This window comes from Xiphophorus maculatus, chromosome 13 (genome assembly GCF_002775205.1).
Source record: "Xiphophorus maculatus strain JP 163 A chromosome 13, X_maculatus-5.0-male, whole genome shotgun sequence".
NCBI classification, from domain to species: Eukaryota; Metazoa; Chordata; class Actinopteri; order Cyprinodontiformes; family Poeciliidae; genus Xiphophorus; species Xiphophorus maculatus.
In genome coordinates, this window is record NC_036455.1 from 20,445,523 (window position 1) to 20,464,075 (window position 18,553).

Sequence of the window (18,553 nt, forward strand, 5' to 3'; positions counted from 1 at the left end):
TGAGTTAGAATCACACAAAGCAGTGTAGAAATGTACAGAGGTAGGGGAGAGATTGCATTTAGCTGTCCTATTTCTGCAGTTCTGGCTTTAAGTCTCATGGGTTAAGTCTCAAGCAGGTTTTCCTTCAGGGTTGGTTTGTTTAGCTCCCTTCACATTTCCATCAACTCTGTCCAATTTTCTTTTTCCTGCTGAAGAAAAACATCGCCATGGGATGATGCTGCTACCACCATGTTTTTGGAAATGGTGTGTTTGGAGGGGATGTACCTTTACAAAAAGTCCCATCATTTTTTTAGATTAAACTGGACCCGAGTACTCTATTTAGAGTCTCCGACACTACTTTATATAGCAGTGTCGGAGTAAAGAGGAGTAGCCTTAATTTATTTTTAGTAAAACATTTTCGTTCTCCAACCTGTGTACATAAACATATGAATAGTTTTGCCAGCACCGTACCGCTTAGGAGTTGTTTTATTAAAGTTAGTGCAAAACATGCTTGTCTGTGTTTGGATCACCGGTGAGTTAGAAGTGCAGGTTGGATTCATGTAAACAGCCCCAGATATTTTCCTCATCAACACAAGAGTCAAAGTTGACATCAGAGTTTTGCAAACAAGGCTTGTTTTAGCACCTGATATTAAAAAAAGGGCTGCTGATGATGCCGGTTAAACAGCTTTGAGTCCGTATGGATTTATGAATGCACTCGTCGAGTTCAGCGCTATTATCTGTAGCGGTGGTTAGAGTCCAGAGAGGGGGCCGTGCCCGATGTCGGATCCGGCTGTCGAGGAGGTGGAAACGCTGTTGTGCTGGATGGCGTGTGGCTGAGTCTCAGGGTCTGCAGGGGTGGGACTCCCTTCTGGACTCACCCCTGCAGCTGGACACAGAGACATCTGTCAAAGTCACCGATAATGTTCGGGTTGTCCGCTGTTGGATTGAGCTTTGCTTTTGTATGTTTAACAACCAAATAAAAAACCAACTACAGCTCAGGTCATATGAAAACATCTCTTTTTTTATTCTTTTAACAACTGAATACTGTACATACAGGTAAAAAGACAAGAATAGAAATATATGAATATAGCACAGGCTATCATTGCATAATAGCCGCTTGTAAATCTTTTCTTATGACAGTCAGTTAAAGTTTATGTTGGACATACACTTTAGCCTGCCTGGAGTGCGACATGAAGGATCTTCCTAAGTATTTGATCGGCTCTCCTGAGGAACAAAAGTGCATCGCTAATATTTGGAGAATGTGGGGTTAGAAGCTGATTTTATTCCAAAGTGCTGCGGGACACAGTTTAAGGTCTCTGAATGAACAGAAGAGTGCTTTATTATAGCGAAACAACATGCAGCCATGTGGCATTCGTCTATTAGCACTATGAAGGAACAATGTGCCTGTACAATAACCTCAGCTGTCATTGATGATGATCTGGGAAAGCTGCTGGGCTGTTAGACAGAGGTGCAGGGTAAGGGGTTTTACTCACTGGGGTACCCCTGTGCCTCCCTCTGTCGAGCAGTGACGGGACAATCCTTGTGGGTGAGCAGGATCTGCTTCAACTGGCCAACCTCTGACCTCAGTGATGTCACCTCGTTCTGGGGATGCAGATAGATCTGATAAGTGTGATGCTTTGTAGAAATATGCTTACCCGCCAAACGTTTTTTTTTTTTTTATTATTATTTTTTATTCAGAACTTTCAGATTTTTATTTGTTACAAATTTTCACCCACTACTCTATCTTTGGCTATCACATTCAATCACAATCAAACACTTTGAAGTTTATTGTTCAAGTCCGCATTCTTTCAGTCTTAGAGCCTTGCAAAACGCAAAGCATTGCTCACCTGCAGCTGTAGGTTTGTGTGCGTAAGCTCTTCTGCCTTCTTCTCCAGTGACGACACCCACAGTTTCCTCTTTTGCCGGCAGCGGGTTGCTGCAGCCCGATTGCGCTCCAGGAACTTTTGCCTGCGCTCATCGGGGTCCTGCTCAGCCGATCTTCTTCGACGGCTGCTGCCTCCTCCTGTTCCTCCTCCCCCACCACCGCTGCCCCCGCTGCTGCTGCCGCTACAGCTTGCCTGTGCTGCGTGCTGAGAGTGGGATGGTTGCATCTGTTGTGCAACTGGTGATAACTGAAAAAAAAAAATGAAAAAAACCCATCAAAAAGTAGCAACTCTTTGCTTGAAAGCACAAATACAACACCAACAGAAACCGTGTACTTTGTGTAATGCATTGCACCTGTGGTGGGGCAGATAGTGGGGGTGCAGGTGGGGAGTTCTGGTGCAGGCGTGATGGCGGTGATTGGTGAGAATGAGAGTGTGTTGTGTTCCCTGACTGGTGAAGTTGGAGGCTCTGAGTGCTTCGTAGGTGTTGTGGAGGTGGAGCATGGCATCGCTGCTGGTAGGTGTGAGGCGGAGCTGCAAGCTGTGGCGGTTGATTGGGTTGGTGATGATGATGGTGATGAGGGAGGTGGGGATGATGAGGATGGTGGTGTTGCTGTTGCTGTAGTGGAGGGGCGTGGTGGCGCTGTGACATCATCTCCATCATGTGACCCATGGATGTCACAGGATTGTTGATGGCGAGCATTCCTGGGTGTTGATGAGAGTAATGATGCCCCATCGTCTGTTTGGGTCTCTGAGCACAGGAAGAGAATTAATCAAAGAATAAGCCATCAGGCTTGTGAAATAAATGTTCAAGATGCTCTCAGTCACACCAAACAGGACGTGGTGAGGTGAGCGAATCTGCATAGGTGCAGACAGAGTATCAGAATAGCATCGCATGATAGGGGTGAAGGTAAGGCTAAGTAAGGGTATCATTACTTCATTTGGTTAGCATTCCATATCAGTTGTGTATATGTGCAAATAATGGTAATTACTGCTTAGTTAATTTTGAAACAAACTGAATGTGAATATGTGTATTTTCATTAGAAACTTTCAGCCACAATTTTGATGACAAGACGATGTAGCCACCGAAACGGACGCTAGGGGGCAGAGTGAACCGCACAGTTCCTCAAGCAAATTTTCCCCCCAAAGAACCAAACATCTTTTTTCATGAATGAAAAATGACACACACATATATGACACACACACACACACACACACACACACACACACACACACACACACACACACATATATATATATATATATATACCTCCTATTTTTAAAAGGAAAGTTGACTTTCTTAAAATGTACTGTGAGTTAATAATTAGTTCATGTAATTAATTATACATAGTTATGTCTCACCTAAAAATAGCTAAAGTAAATCAATATTCTTGGGAAAAAAACAAAACAAAAAAACTACTGTACATTCCTAAAGGTATTCCCTATAGTTTTGTCCTTGGACCAATTCATCTCACAATTTCTATTATTAACATTGCATCTTAATACAATTGTAAATCCCATAGTTATACTGATGACACAGTTCTTTAGTCTTGTGCAAATTGTTATTTATTTTTAAACTGGGCTTCCTATTCTTCCTATTTACTTTGAAGTGACCTGCTGTCATGTGCCACAAAAAAAACATAAATAATAACGATGAATAAAGGATTTATTTATTTTGATATTTTTGCAAACGTTGATCGCCTACACAAAAATTAGGTATTTCATATGTACCTTAAATCTGTAAGTTATCGTTAAATCTGTAGGACGCTCTTGGTTTAGTGTGAAAATGGACATAGGTACATGCTGAACCCAAAGGGCACACAGGTATATATATTTTTTATGTTATTTTGAAGTGTCTGAAAATATACTAAAGGTCTTTACAAAAACAATTATTAGATCTTGTCCATAATTGGAGTTTCTTCTAACGATCTCCAACAGTGTTGACAAACACCGATAAGAGGGATAATGTGTTCTCATACAAATGGTGCCATCTGCAGCTTGATCCCTTCACACTTTATTATTCCTGTGTATCATCTGACTAAAGCGACTGTACGAGCTAAATTAAACCTCATCTCACCTTTCTCCCACACTCAGCGAGATAGGGAGAGGTCATGTTTGGAGCATGACATCACCTTCCTCCCTACTCCCAATATTACTATCTGCTTGCTGTTACACAATATTTCTTTAAGAGAAGAGGCAGTCTTTCTCTCTCTTTCTCTGTGTCTGTCTCTCTTCACCATTCAGCTACAAAAAAAAAAAAAAAGGGTACATTTAGTCGCTGCCAAGGATGAGGTCACCGAAGTAACCGTGCCAACTTTACCAGCCAGCCAGGCCGCCAGTCAAACAAACACACACACACGTAGCAGGACGGGGCATGAGTATTTCAGCTCTGTTTACTACATACAAACACCATGACGCTGGGGCTGCTGATTACATCATGGGTCTTCTTGGCCTAGATGACACACCGCTTTGATATTTCTGTCTAGAGGGATCAGTGAATGAAGACATAAAACTTTACATGAAACACTGATCCACTTGTCAAATGTTTATTTTTCCACTTCAGGTGAGTGCACTGTTACTGTACAACAGAGGCATGTTAATGCACCTCCTGTGGTTTTAAAGAGGCAGTGTCCCGTTTCACACCTGGGAATGAATAGCGCCTGATAACACTTGATTGCAGCTCAACTGCTGTGCTGAGGATCCGGAAAAGACTACTGACTTTATTACGGGTGTGCTGATATGAACGAGGAGCAGTTAAGAGTTTAGGATCATACGAGCTGGCCCGGGTGAAACGTTACTAAGCCTTGCGAAAATGTTGATACTGCTTTAACTTTTCCACATTTTTTCATGTTACTACCACAAGCTTCAATATGCATCATTACGGATTTATGTGATAAGGCAACATTAAGCAGTGGATCATTGTAAAGTTACCAAAGAGTCTTCAGAAGTCACCTAATTAGTAGATAGACCTAATTAGTAAATAGGTTCCAGCTGCATGTACTTAATGTAACTTTCCCAAAACAAAGAGGGAAAACACGAAGAAATATATAAATGAGTCACCAGCTTCCAGCATAATTTGCCACTCTTTGTTGCCACTTGCAGAATGGCTTTACTTTATGGCCTAAAGAATGGATCTTCATGCATTGACTACAGAGGCCTCAATAAATTCACCATAAAGGACTTGTAGCCTTTGCTTCTTGTCATCTTTGTCTTCAAGCCGCTGCATGAGTATTGCCCAGCTTTTGACATCCGAATCATCGTGGATGTTCACAGCCAAGGCTATGGGTTCCAGTACATGCTGTACTGGAACTATGGGTTGAAAACAGCTCTTGTATTCAAGAGCTGTTTTGAATACAGCTCTTGGGTCTCCAGGTTACTAATTTTTTATCCCACTTTTAACAGGTATTTTAAGGATCTTCAACTTTCTGGGTATTCTGGATTGCGCAAAGACATTAAAAGCCAGATGTGACTGTGAAAAGTGAGATTCCTTGACTTTTTCCTTAACTTTCCACCGGTGGTGGGGCAAGCTGCAGTGACAACACTTCACAATAACTATCACATCAGTTGACTATGGAATAATGGGAGCTGCTGGATGACTATTGAGCTACAAAAAAAAATATCCAGCAGCTACTGATTGTTAAGTAACAGACATGTGTTACCTAGAGACATGGTTGCTCAATGTCTTTTTGTTCCCTTTATCATACAGATATCTGTAATTAAGGAAATTAGCTCAAATGTTATAAGTGACCTATAGCTAACTTTTGACTTTGACCATGTTTGCAGAAAGCTAATGTTTATGTGTTGCTAATGCTAGGTAAATCTTGGTAGTTCTCATCTATACCGACAAGTTAAGATAATCAAATCAATCAATCAATCAATCAAATTTTATTTGTATAGCACATTTCAGCAGCAAGGCATTTCAGAGTGCTTTACATCATATCAAACACAGAAACACGATGCAAACAATGATAACTGGCTTCACTGTATGAAACTCAGTGTCAACCTAGTTTTCTGAGAACTCACTATCAAAGTTCAGTGAGACTTTTGACATCTTATTCCAAGCAAAATTTGGGAATTATTAAAAAATATTCCCAAATTTTTAGGAACGAGGGTCGGATGAGTTCAGTGTACCAGCTTTCTGGGAAATTCATATTTGCTTTGGGATAGTGACTCATGTTAAATGGCAGTTTGTATCTTATGAAAGCAGCCAGATGTAGCAGTCTTCATGAACTGTGGGGACATGTTTATAGCAATGATCAAACTCGATTTGTTTTCTGTCTTCTAAAAACCGAGTGCAATATCAAGATCTGAGTTTCACCCTTGGAGGAATGCTCCATAAACTGTGACTTGTGGTACGTTGAGATTTACAGCACTGCCCTCAAATGTGCGTCAAAATGGTCTGTGGTCAGTCACGGAAAACAAAACTTCATATCATATTGCGTCTTGTTACATAATTTTTTTTATGTATTTATAGTTAAATGTCTGTAGGTTGAGAGCAAAGTGAAACCAAAGTCAAATTCCTTGTTTGTGTGCACAAACATAGCTAATAATGCTAATTCTGATTCAACATATGATATTGGATCACATTATACTTAAACTATACATATCAGATCTCACTGTTATATATGTTGCATTGTATCATATCACATTGCATAATGTAATTTTTGTATTGTATCTTTAAACCAAGTGAGAATTTATGCTGTAAAATACTGTATGTTAAGTTTACAATCTAATTCTACTAGAGTGCATAAAGATGTATTAGCTGACATCTTTTTTAATGAATACTGAAAATTTTGTAGTAGTCAAAAACATTTAGTGGTACCTGAGGAGAACAACAGGAGGGGTTTTGAACAGGAGCTGGCATGGTCATTGCACAAGACATCTGTTTTTCTATCTGATGAAGAAAAAATATTGACACAAATATTTTTGTAGCTCTTAGAAAACAACACAATATCACCTCATTATTAAAAAATAGAAATGCCTCCCGCTTTGTCACGTCCGTTTAATATCCTACACTTTCAACAAATACATCCAAACGTCGAAAATTTCAAAGACGACAGCAAATATTGATAATTCTGCGAGCATGACCTACTTGTACAAGTAGTGACCCCATCACTTATAAATAATCAATCAAGCATAGGCGAAACTGTGAGAACGACAATAAATCCTCCGATACTTACAGTCATGTGCTGAGCAGATGCCCCTTGCATGGCGGGGTCTGGCAGGGTGCCAGGTAATGAGGCTGGCAGAGGTTGCCTGTGTCTGTTCCGCATTTGAAGGAGGCAGGACAGCGCCCCAGGAGTCGGCCTGTGGTCGATCACACAGAAAGGAAAACAGGTCAGTCCAGGAAGCTCTGCTCAGGTAAAGTTTCATCGACCCTGGTTCAGAAAGAGGCACAAGTCGAAACATTTATGGTCGTGTCCACATGGGAGGTACCTGCTTAGTAAAAGCATAAACAAATGTTCATGACAGGATAAGGCCTTTATGACGATCTTGGTTATTCTATAGAATAAAAGATGATTATCGGAGGCCCTGTCTTTAATAGCCAGACGTTGATAAGCAACAACAGCAAAAATATTAGATCTTGATCTTGAACATTTTTTCCATATTTTTGGAAAGTTCATCTTTATTTCTAAGCACTTACAAAAACATTCCTTGTGCTGCACAAATACCATATTTGCAAAGATAAAAAAAAACAAATAGGAAATGTACACTGAGCAAGCAGTGTAATAAAGAAAACACAAACTAACCCCTTTTTGAAACCTCACTTATTTCAAATAAATCTATAGAATTTTCATAAATTGTTTTAAAAGGTTATTTTCAAAGCATATCCCTATTTCTGTGTTTGATCAGTTGTTGCCCCTAACTTTTCAAGTCTGAATTTTAACTTTAGGAAGCTTTCTGTTTTGTTTTTTTGTTGTTGTTTTTACTTGAAATTTAGGAATTTCAACTGCTGAATACAGCATAAATACACCACCACCATGACAGACATTAAAGGAAAGAATATGCTGATTCAATATTGGTGTAAAGAATCTGTTCAGTTAAGTTTCATTTTACATTTATTCTTCCTTTAAAATATTTTTAGTAGAGCAAAAGTTTTATCTGTGTGGATATCTTTGGGGTGTATATCTTTTATATTTCCTACCTTTGAGCTTTTATTTTTACAGGTTCCAGTGGTGAGTCAATGCAATGTAATTTAATTCTGATATGCGCCAACTGGCCTATTTCTATTGCAAGACAGAATATTCTATTCTATTCTATTTTTCTTAGGGCAAAACATAAAAAAGGTTTGTTTTAGATAACTTTTACTACTTCTTTTTATTCCCAGAAAACCTTTTGGAAAAATAGAAATAATACAAGGCAGATATAGACTATGCCTTTCTGTTACTAATAAAGACAAATTAATAAAATATGACAATAACTTTCAAGCAGCCAAGAGATAAATGTCCTTCAACATACTGCGATGTGACACGGTGAAGCAACAAATTGGATAATAAGAATTCAAAATGGGAAAGCAAGGAGAAACACACTAAAGAAAACATAGTATATTGAAAGAAGTGACAGAGTGAAAGAGAGCATGGATGCTTGGGGATCACAGCAGGGAGGCAGAACCTTGGGTGTCATGTGCTGCTGACTTAACCGCTCTGGCTGAAAGCCAGTCGGATAGCGTGGGTCTCCATGGTTGCTCTGATGTCATCGGCGAGGATGTCATCATTGAATCTGGGAATTTACGTCTCCTTTAACATACAGGCAAGTGCAGACGAACCAAAACAGCCTTACATGGCCTAGTGTCAGACACTCCAAAACCCGTTTGCCATGGTAACAGGTCATAAACATCACTGGAAACAGTCAGAATTATATTACAGATAACACTTAATTGGTTTCACTGACTAGCACAACGTCTGGATTGAGTGGCACTGATTTACTGCGTCGTGACTGACTGTCAGCTCTCCCTCCATACTGTCCTGTCATGGCCTGCCTGAGCCACAACAGATGTTTGCAGCTTATTTTACTGACTCAGCTAATCATCAGCAGAGATGTAGCAGATGTTTTGTTTATGTTCCTCGCGTGATCCAGTCAGATATATAGGTCAGGAGATAGGAAGATCTAAATGTCAAACGGACATTTGGGATGAAAGACAAACAATGTCCTGTGTCACCCTGCAAGTATGATGTTAGTTTGCTTCTCTTTTTTTCCTTTTCCCAATTTAGGAACAACATATCTTTTTTTTTTTTTTTTTTTTTTAAAAAGCATGTTTTAAAATAAATAAAATGGAATTATAAGTACATCATTTTAGGTTTTCAAAAATAATTATAGAATGTAAAGACCAAAAGATCTGTATTTTTTCAAAACCCTTGGGATTCCAATTGCCTAGCCTAAATAACATCTTTTAGAATGTGAGGCACATTTTTAAGTTCAGAGACCACTGCTTTATTTTCTAGAGCTAGTACCACTGCTTTTTCAGGACCTACAAGATTATTGAGATTATAAGGTAAGACTGCTGTTCTGAATGCATGCTTAAAGCACTTTTCATTTAGCCTCAGTTTGTTTGTGATGGAGAAATATATCTCACAAATCCAAATGATGAAATCCCTTGTACTGGTGGGGACAGGTTTGCATTAAAAGTTTATTCATTTGCTGATCTTTTGCTTTGTGTCAGCTATTTGGACAGGAATAAGCCTAAAATAGCAAAGAGACAGAAAAATATACCTACATACACAGAGAGTCCCTGGTATTTGTGGCTGTTAGGGATCACAACCCCCTCTGATTAGCTAAAATCCGCAAATAGTTGACACTCCCTCTAAAAATGCTTGTAAGAGCCTGTTTTGACAGTTCAAACATCAAAAACACCTTTGATATTCATTAATATGCACAGCGGAAACTGTCTTAGCACTACCGCACAAGCTCACAACAGTCGTCCTTATCTCCGCTCTTTGGGTAACAGCCAATCACCGTCAAGAAAATTAAATCCTGATCCTGGATTGACTGGTTAACAAACAGCAGCCTAGCGCATGTCAAGTAGCATTGCACCAAGGTATCTCCGCTTCCCAAGCTGCTTTTCTTTTTCAGAAGAATCTGCACAAAGGCGATTTTTAATTTGAAGTTACGTGCCACTGAAAAAATACACAAAAAGGTGTATCTGCGAATACTGAACCACAAATAAGCGGGGGTCCACTGTGTACTAGAATCAAATCATGTCATATTGTATTGTATGGCATTGTGTCATATGATATATTACAGTATGACTTTATATCTCATGATTGTTTCATATTTTATTACATGTTATTTTAGAGCATTGCAATATGGTATTATAACATAGTGGACTATTGTACGGTTTGCATTGCATCTTCTTATCTTGGTAACTTTACTGTGTGGAATTATTGTGCGTCATATGGTACTGAATTGTCTCATATTATGCAGTACACATCATATTTAGAAATTTGTTGCAGAAGTTCAGACTGATCGATTGATTGGTAACATATCACAAATTCACCACCTGAAGCAAATAAAAAAATACTCTTAAATAATGCGGAAAAACTACTTGAAATCCAAATAGGGTAATCCACAGGTTTATGCTGCGCCCACAGTCTTTCAAGCAAAAGTTCAATAACTGCATTCAAATTTGTGGTTGTAATCTGATCAAATATTTTTTTTAAAAATTAACATTAAAGTTTAACTAATTTATCATGACCTGGGTAAAGCTGGACATTTGGACATGAGTTTCTTCGGACAGAATCGATATGTTTTTTCTCTCCGTTTCGTTGTTCTTATAAAGCTACCTTTGCATCTATAATATAGTGCGTGCCTATGTTCTCAGAAATCCCAAAGATTGAGTTTCTCCTGAGTTAACAAATCTAGAGCCAAACTGTCTGGCAGAGTGGGAGCAGCTGTTGGGAGCTGGTCGGATGAAAGACAGGAACCTCCTCTAATCTGTCAGTTGAACTGGGTGATAACCAGGGAGCCAAGGAAGCTGCCCAGGCGCTGAGAGACTCCAGTCTGATTCTGAGTTTTTACAGACACAATAGAGGCGGTTAGTCGGGCACTGGGGCGGGTAGAGTCAACAGGACTGAGTGGGCGTTATGCAGCGGTTCTCCATCTGCACTTTGTTCCCTCAGAATGAATGTTTGATCTTTTTCTTCCTTGCTCGCACTTCATTAATGAGGTAAAGAATTATGCAGAGGAAAATGCCAGTCGCTGCCCAACAGAATGAGTTATAATATGTCAAAAACAGGAACAGAAGAAAAAAACGTGTGTATGTTGTGCACTGTGCTATGCAGACAATAAAGTACAATGTCTTGCAAAGTTTGCATACATCATAAGTTTTTCAAATTTTGTCACATTCTAACCACAAACTGATTTCACTGGGTTTTTGCATTTGTCTCTGTCTTTCTGTCCACTTTGACTCATTTCCTTTCCAGTCATTTTTTCATTAAAGGGCTTATAGTATTGGGGTACAAAGTTAGTTTTCCACTGTACATTATTTGCATGTAAGCCAGAAAGTTTAGTTCTGGTCTCACCTGAGCACCTTCATTCACATGTTAGCTGTAGATCATGCATGGCTAGATCCAAAATTTAAATAGGACTTATCAGGAATTCCTTTCAATGGCCTTCTTAATATTATTTTTTAATAAAGACAAGACTTTAATATTTGTAGTTCATATTGAGTTCAATTACGGTAACACTGGGGGATTCTATTTACTAATTAGGTGACCTTTGAGACAAAATGGCTGGACTTGATTTTATGTAGGGGGACTGGAGTAAGCAGGCACTGAATGCTAGTCAGATTTTACTTTGTAAATATTTTATGAAACCATGTATTATTTTTCTTTTACTTTACAGTTATGCCTTACATCCTTTGCCGGAATTAGAAGAATAAGGGGCCCTGGACTGAGGTCAGTTTTAGAGCCCTTTCCTAAAAAAAATAAAAATAAAAAAACGTTTTACTCATGCAAATTAAAGAACATTGTTAGGTAGGTCAACCCATTGGCAGGTACAAATTGGTGGATGGTCTGGCCCCATGTTGGTTCCAAAAAAAATGTGCTACCACTTCATAATTTTCAAATATTTGAGTGCTGTTTAAATTCATAAAAATCTAAACACCACATGCAAAATGAGCCCATGCGTTTAATGTGAAGTGGAAAGTTTGTAAAACATACACAACACCAAAAAGTACATTTTAGTTTTGGGTGGGGATCCCAAAAACTCAGCACCCTGGGCCCTGTAAGCCCTTGCAAAAGTCTGACCCATCATCACATTGTGCTGATTTACTACATTTAGCCCCAACAGCATAAATTCAAGTTTGTGGTTGCAAGGTGACATAATGTGAAAACGTTCAATGATCATGAAAACCTTTGCGAAACGCTGCAAATAAATATGATACGGATATGTCATTTGGAATACAAGTGTCTGCGTGTCTATATATAAAGCAAAGTAAAGCTATACTCACCCTGAATGTGTTAAGGTGGAGGGAGCCTGGGTAATCACTGATCCAGATTGAGAGGCGCCAGAGGAGCAGGACAGTGCTTGCTGGGCAGCCAGGCTGCAGCTCGGTGCCATCATTGGGCCATGGCCCTGGGGATGATTGAGCGGCGGTTGGGGAGGGTGCTGAAGCTGAAGCTGGGGCTTTAGATGTTGCTGATTCATACAAGACGGCCCATTATGAGACAGGGTCTGCAGAGGATGAAGCAGAAGCAACAAACTGGCTTGGATCTTTTCGGAACTGAGAGCCAGCGTCAAGGTGTGCGCCTTTGCGTTTGAGGGCTGGCTGTTTAATTTAGAGGGTAGAATGTGATCTCCTGGTTTGTCTTTCCTGCAGCAGGTCGGATATCTGCAGTCGACTAATTGGGTCTGACTCCCTTTATCACCCCTCGCAAACAAACAACCGCCGCTCAAGGCACACACCGTTACAGACTCCACAAGCAAACTTGCACAGGTCTGCACTGTGTCTCGCATGCTGATGGGACTTTTGTTTTCAAAGAGTAAGAAGAAGCTAATCCTTTGTTTATGTACCTGTTTGTTATTCTCCTCTTCCTGGGCTTGGAGAAACTCCTCCTCGATCTCCTTGAACAGACCAACCTCTTCACAGTTCTGCAGAAATCGTGTTGGGGTCGGAGTCTGGTCTGAAAACATCCCACGCAATCAGATGTTAGAAAAAAAACAAAAGAAGAGGATTTCAATTTTTAACATAAATTCATTCCTCGCTGCCCAACTTCTCGCGGCAGCCTCCGCCGTTCGAGTCGATCCATGTTCTAAAACCAACTGTCATCGAGGCTGTAGTGCAAGGAGGAGAGAGACAAGCCGAGCTCCCAGCCTGACTCCCTGATAACATCAGTCTGTCTCTCTGAGCCGTCTAAACATGCAGGGGTCAGGGGTCAGCCGGGCTCATTGTTTTGACACCAGATTTCCTGCAGGAGGCGAGACAGACTGCAGGACACGGGATCCGGGGCGACGGTCCCACAGGAGGGGGTGTGGGAGAGGGATCTGTGGAGGTTAGATCCCACTCTAATGTTTACATCCAGAGAGACAGCTGATCCTATGTTAACACATCTCACCGTGTGACAGCCTTTTGACTACATAGCTTGGATATTATTGGCTCACTGGGTCATTCAATTAGTAATCACAAAGTTACTCAACATTTTTTGAGAGATTTGGCACTGACACAACTATGAATTTGTCGCGTTAAATGCATAAAAAAGATCTGCTGCGCTGAATACGTACGTTTTTATTATTTTATTATTATTTTATAACAACAATGACCCTGTTTAGACTATCACAAGACAATAAAAACCGCAGGGTGACTCCATAAGGAAATAGCAGACAGAAATGGAAAATGAAGAGGTCATGATCCAATAAAAACGGCTCAAAAGGGATTTAGATTTTACAGGTTTTATGTAAATGTGTTACCTAGGTGACTCTTTAAATGACCATGGTGAATAATGTCAACGGTGGCTAAAACATTTGAACTAAAATACTCCTTTTTCATACAACTATCCTAAAGATCATTAGTTATGTTTAAAATTACTTAAAAAGATGCTGAGGGTTCACTGAGGCAGTCTAAATTTTTCACTGGATGAAGAAAAAATGTTTTTAATACCTCAAGGTGGATGTAGCATTTTGCTTGCTGCTGGGCTTACTTCAACCATTATATCTGCTAATTGGTTCATCGTGTTCGTTCGTTAGAATGTTGTGTGCAAAAACGCATGAGGATCAAAGAAAACAGTAGTTTCACATTCGCCTTCAGTGTAAAACAGAATGTTCTGTAACTGCGAGGCCTGTTGTTCCACAAAATTACATGTTATTATTGTGCTGTTATTTATTTATTTATTTATGTTTTCAGAATAGAAAATTTATCCACACAATTTACATAAGTTTGAAAAAAAAATTTGGATGCACAGGTTTAAATCTATTGTTGTGAATGCTGTCTAATTCATACGAGGTTCTAAATCCTGCATACAGGATCAAGGGCCGTATACATATGTATATAAATTTAACTTAGAATTTAAATCATAAAGGGCCAGACAGACCACACACGTAGTCTGGCCAATAACAAAGTCCTGGTGTAATTATGGTTTTAAATTTAACCATTCTTTTTGAGAGAATAGAGCTCATTTAAAGTAATAGTTTAAGAATAGCCTGGAAATTTTCCATTGAGCTGAGATCAGGGATTTGGGGTTGCCATTCCAAACCATTAATGTGTGTTTGTGATCATTGGCCTGTTCGAATGCCCAACTGACCAAAACTAGCGTTCCCAATCAAAGGAAATTGGTCCAAAGGCTCCTGAACAGCCAAAAAACAACAAAGGAGTGCTATCTATGGAGTGCATCATGTTGAATTTTAAAATGTTTGGACTGATTACCAAAAAATCTAACCTGTGTATCAAATGCTTTTTACTTTAAATATAAATTGGAGACAAAAAGAAAAAAACAAAAAATCAGACAACAATCATCTTCCTGTTTTTGTTTCTGAATCAAGCCGCGTTGTGCCTAACCCGGCGTGCTTTACTGTGCATGCTGCAACATGAGCCCCTCTGTTTCGCAGGACTACCTGAGGGAAGGAAACCTGCACCGGGGTTATCACATCATATATTGTGTAACGTATCGTTATCTTTTTTTTTTTTTTTCTTTCTTTTTTTCATCGAGCTCTCAGTTTATAAAAGCAGGCCATATCATAAATGCGCAACTGGTAAAAACAGACATAAAAGCTGATTTTGTAACGGCTTTTGATGACACACGTTTCCCCTCCCATGTTGAACTGGGGGAGAACGGCACGCAAGATGCGGTCACCTCAGGGAGGTGGACGATTTGACCTCACCTGAAAAACTTATGTCCGTCTTTATTGGGGGGAACTTGAGGGTCATCTCATGCTTGTGTCTGTGAATGAACAGGTGCTCCTCTAGCTGGAAGCGCTGTAGTCCACCGGAAAGAGGAAGCAAAAGAGTCCAGGCATAAATTGCTGAAGCACATCAGCTTATCTCTCTTATCGCAAATGGCCACAATACTCTTAATCTTATCAGCATTTAAGAAAATCCGACTCCTTTGATGAGAAAAGGATGATGTCACATATCTGGATGCTATTTTTAGAAGCTGTTTTTTTAAAAATTATTATTCTTAATAGGTCACGTAGATGCGTGATTCATTTCCATAAGAACATAAAGACATAAATCATCAAACTCGCCTTTACTAGAATGCCAGTCATGCTGTGTCCTACTGACCTGAGAGCAGCCGGGGGCGCCGCACACATAAGGCCTGTCCTGTTTGTCATTCATGTCATCCACACGCCTACACAGACAGAAGAATCAAGAACAATGTGTCAATGTGGAGCCTGGCCACCGAGAAGGGGAGCATTCGTCGTGCCTCACAGGTCAGATAATTACACTGCAGGAAGGATCATCTGAAGAGAAAAATAACACAATAAAGGCAAAACATTATTTACTCGAGTGTGGAACGTGTGTGTTATGTATTTCTGCAGATGATGGATCTGGGGTTTTTTTTATCAAAAAAAAAAAACTGTGACACATAAAGGTGGCAGCGTCATGCTGCGGGAAGAGGTCAATCTACCAGATTAGGAATTTATGAGAAAATTATATAAAGTGTTGCCTCATTTTCAAGTAAAAGAAAAGTTGATATGAGGAGGAAAGCTGCATATGACCCTCAAAACACCCAGTAAAGCATGGTGGTGGCAGCATCACACTGTGGGGAAGCTTGATACTATTATTCTATGACAAAAAGGATTACACAAAGTAGTGCGTTATTGTAAAGAAGAAGAAAAATCCTACTTTTTTTTACTGCGATGCCGCCAAATAGGACTTTTAAAAAATTAATCGTCTTGGTTTTTTTGGAAAACACTCTCTGTGGAGGAAAACTAACACTCTAGATCACCCTGAAAACACCATCCCCATTATGAACTGTGGCGGTGGCAGCATCATACTGTGGGTACGCTGGCACGGCGAAGCAGCTCGGAGTTGTTGGAAGTGTAAACGAGGCTCCAATTGTGAGCGAAAAGAGGTCGTATATGTGCACCCCAAATGTTTTAGAGTGTTAAAAAAAAAATGGAAATAAAAGACGGAAATTTGGATTTCTACCGTAACAAAAGAAGGAAAAACCTTCAAAGCCGTAAGCACCGCATTCTGGATATTGAAGTCCTACAGCTTTCTGAGCCGTAAGACTTTTCACGGTTACTGTGCAGTGATGTGTTGCTGAGTGTAGTGCCTCCAATTATGCTTTCACCGGGTGCTCAGCTCATAATAAGAGCGCTGAAAGCACGAAGGCATACCGGGGCTTGCATCAAGCCCTCACAGGATGAAAGCATCAACACAAACGCGGGGCAGAGAAGATCACTTCTATCGGAGGGCGCTATAAGTTTTTGCTAGTCCTTTTCTTTCCGTCTGACAGCAGAAGAAGGAAAATTGAAGTCTCCGGCATCAGGTGTAACCAGACGAGTTGAGTGTCAATGTAAAGGGGAAAGAGTGAGAGCTCTTGAAAACACGAAAGCAACAGAATATGCGTCCATAAGTGGTGTAAAGAGTCAGGAAGGGGTGGATGGGGGTGGAGAGGAGGTTGGAAGAGCAACGCAAGGGTGATGGAGAGGGGAATGGAAAGGGCAAGGGGCAGTGACTACAGGTGGAAAAAGAGGCAGATAGAAGAAGGAAGGGTGAGGGAGGGCCACACTTCAGGGCCTACACTCCTGACAGGTTTGAACCTGCCTCAGCCCCCATTTTCCAACCTAAGGCAAGCAGAGGTGACTTCATAGGTGCGTGTGTGTGTGTGGGTGTGTGCATGGATGTCTGTGAGTACACACGAGTTACAAAATACGGCAAACAAGTTCACAAGGTCACGACAACAGATAGAAAATGGGCAATTTGTACGATCAGCTGAAGGAAAAAGATTACATAGCTGCACACCCACAGGGACATGAAGCATAAAAATTCTCCACTTTAGGTTCAGATCCTTGAACTTGTTTCAATCTTTTATCGCAGCGTCACATCAAGCAGTACTTGCATGAGATTATAGCAGACTCAGCACATTTTCAGCAAAATCCTTCTGTCAGAGTGATTACATCACTGCAGAATGATGTCATACACGCATAAATCCTACATACAACAACGGCCAATATGTTGCGACTTTAAGAGGGATTAATTTGAGTTCTGCGTATACTGGCAATCATTTTCCCAAACATTTAAGTCAAATAAATCAAACGTTATAGTCCACCGTTTAATAATAACAAATGAAACAAAACACATGACTTTTAGTAAGTTTGAGGATTAAAAAAAAAAAATGTAAATACACTGTTCAGACGCGTTCAGAATGAACCAACTTACTGTCTTTTAAAGTTTCCATATTTGATTGAATCTGAAATTGAGCCGAGCCTGAGGTTCGCAGTTCATTCAAATCAAATTCAAGCAGTTGGTTCCGGCCGGCAAATCCAGTGTCAGAACAGGACCATGACCCGGTTCTGTCCCACAGCTCACTAAAAACAACCTGTTCAGAAAAACAAGCCCGGCCGGCCGGCGGGCACAGCTGTACGGAGAGTGCTGTCACACCCCCCTAAATAGACACGGAGCGCTCAAGCCCGTCCCGCTTGCTGATGAGACTTCACCAGGACACCTCGCCTTACAAAAAGTCCCGCTGCCGGAAACTTCTCCAGCTGGTTTTCACAAATGAACGGATAAATTTAGTCGACATGGGTTTTTGCCGTCCCGAGCCGCGAAGAGCTCACGAGAGAGCCGAGACCGGCGCCCGCTGCCGCTTGCTGCGCGGTTTCCAAAAGTTTTTTGTGAATGAAAAGTAGACGCAGGCTTACCTACAAGTGGAGAGAGGGGACGAGCGGCGCTCCAGAGAGGAACCACGTTGGACTGGAGCGCGATGACAATACGTTCTATTTACAGAAGCATTACATCACCCCTCCCGGTGACGTCACGTGGGATTCCTGAACTTCTAAATCATTGCGGTCCCGTACGGAGCGAAGGATTGAGGAGGAGAAAGGGGGCGGGGACAGGACGCGGGCCGGTAGGGGGACGGGACGGAACGGGAGCGTGCTGGCGTGCATGGCTCCGCCGACAGACAGAAAGGGGACAGACCGGGAGGGCGCTTTTTCTTCTTCTTCTTCTTCTTCTTCTTCTTCTTCTTTTTTTTATGTCTAGTCTATAGTCATTACAACTTGTGCGTTGACCCACAAAACGGTTTGGTTAATGG

At 40.7% G+C, this 18,553-nt stretch overlaps 1 protein-coding gene across 8 annotated transcripts; it reads right to left on the bottom strand.

Moving 5' to 3' along the window:
- Window positions 1-129: 129 nt before the first annotated feature.
- On the bottom strand, window positions 130-18,553 carry LOC102237102 (cyclic AMP-responsive element-binding protein 5-like). Of its 8 annotated transcripts, none has more exons than XM_023345331.1 (12): window positions 18,162-18,553; window positions 15,736-15,752; window positions 15,574-15,640; window positions 15,174-15,267; window positions 12,873-12,982; window positions 12,310-12,533; window positions 7,043-7,169; window positions 6,685-6,756; window positions 2,218-2,613; window positions 1,827-2,111; window positions 1,473-1,581; window positions 130-865 (listed from the first exon to the last, which is right to left on the bottom strand). In XM_023345331.1, the coding sequence occupies exons 2-12, from the start codon at window positions 15,750-15,752 to the stop codon at window positions 729-731; spliced, it is 1,638 nt and encodes a 545-aa protein (XP_023201099.1). In that variant the 5' UTR covers window positions 18,162-18,553; the 3' UTR covers window positions 130-728. The 8 variants fall into 8 exon arrangements, with proteins under 8 accessions (XP_023201099.1, XP_023201102.1, XP_023201100.1 ...); XM_023345334.1 differs by having other exon boundaries at window positions 15,721-15,752; XM_023345332.1 differs by lacking the exon at window positions 18,162-18,553 and adding an exon at window positions 17,680-18,144.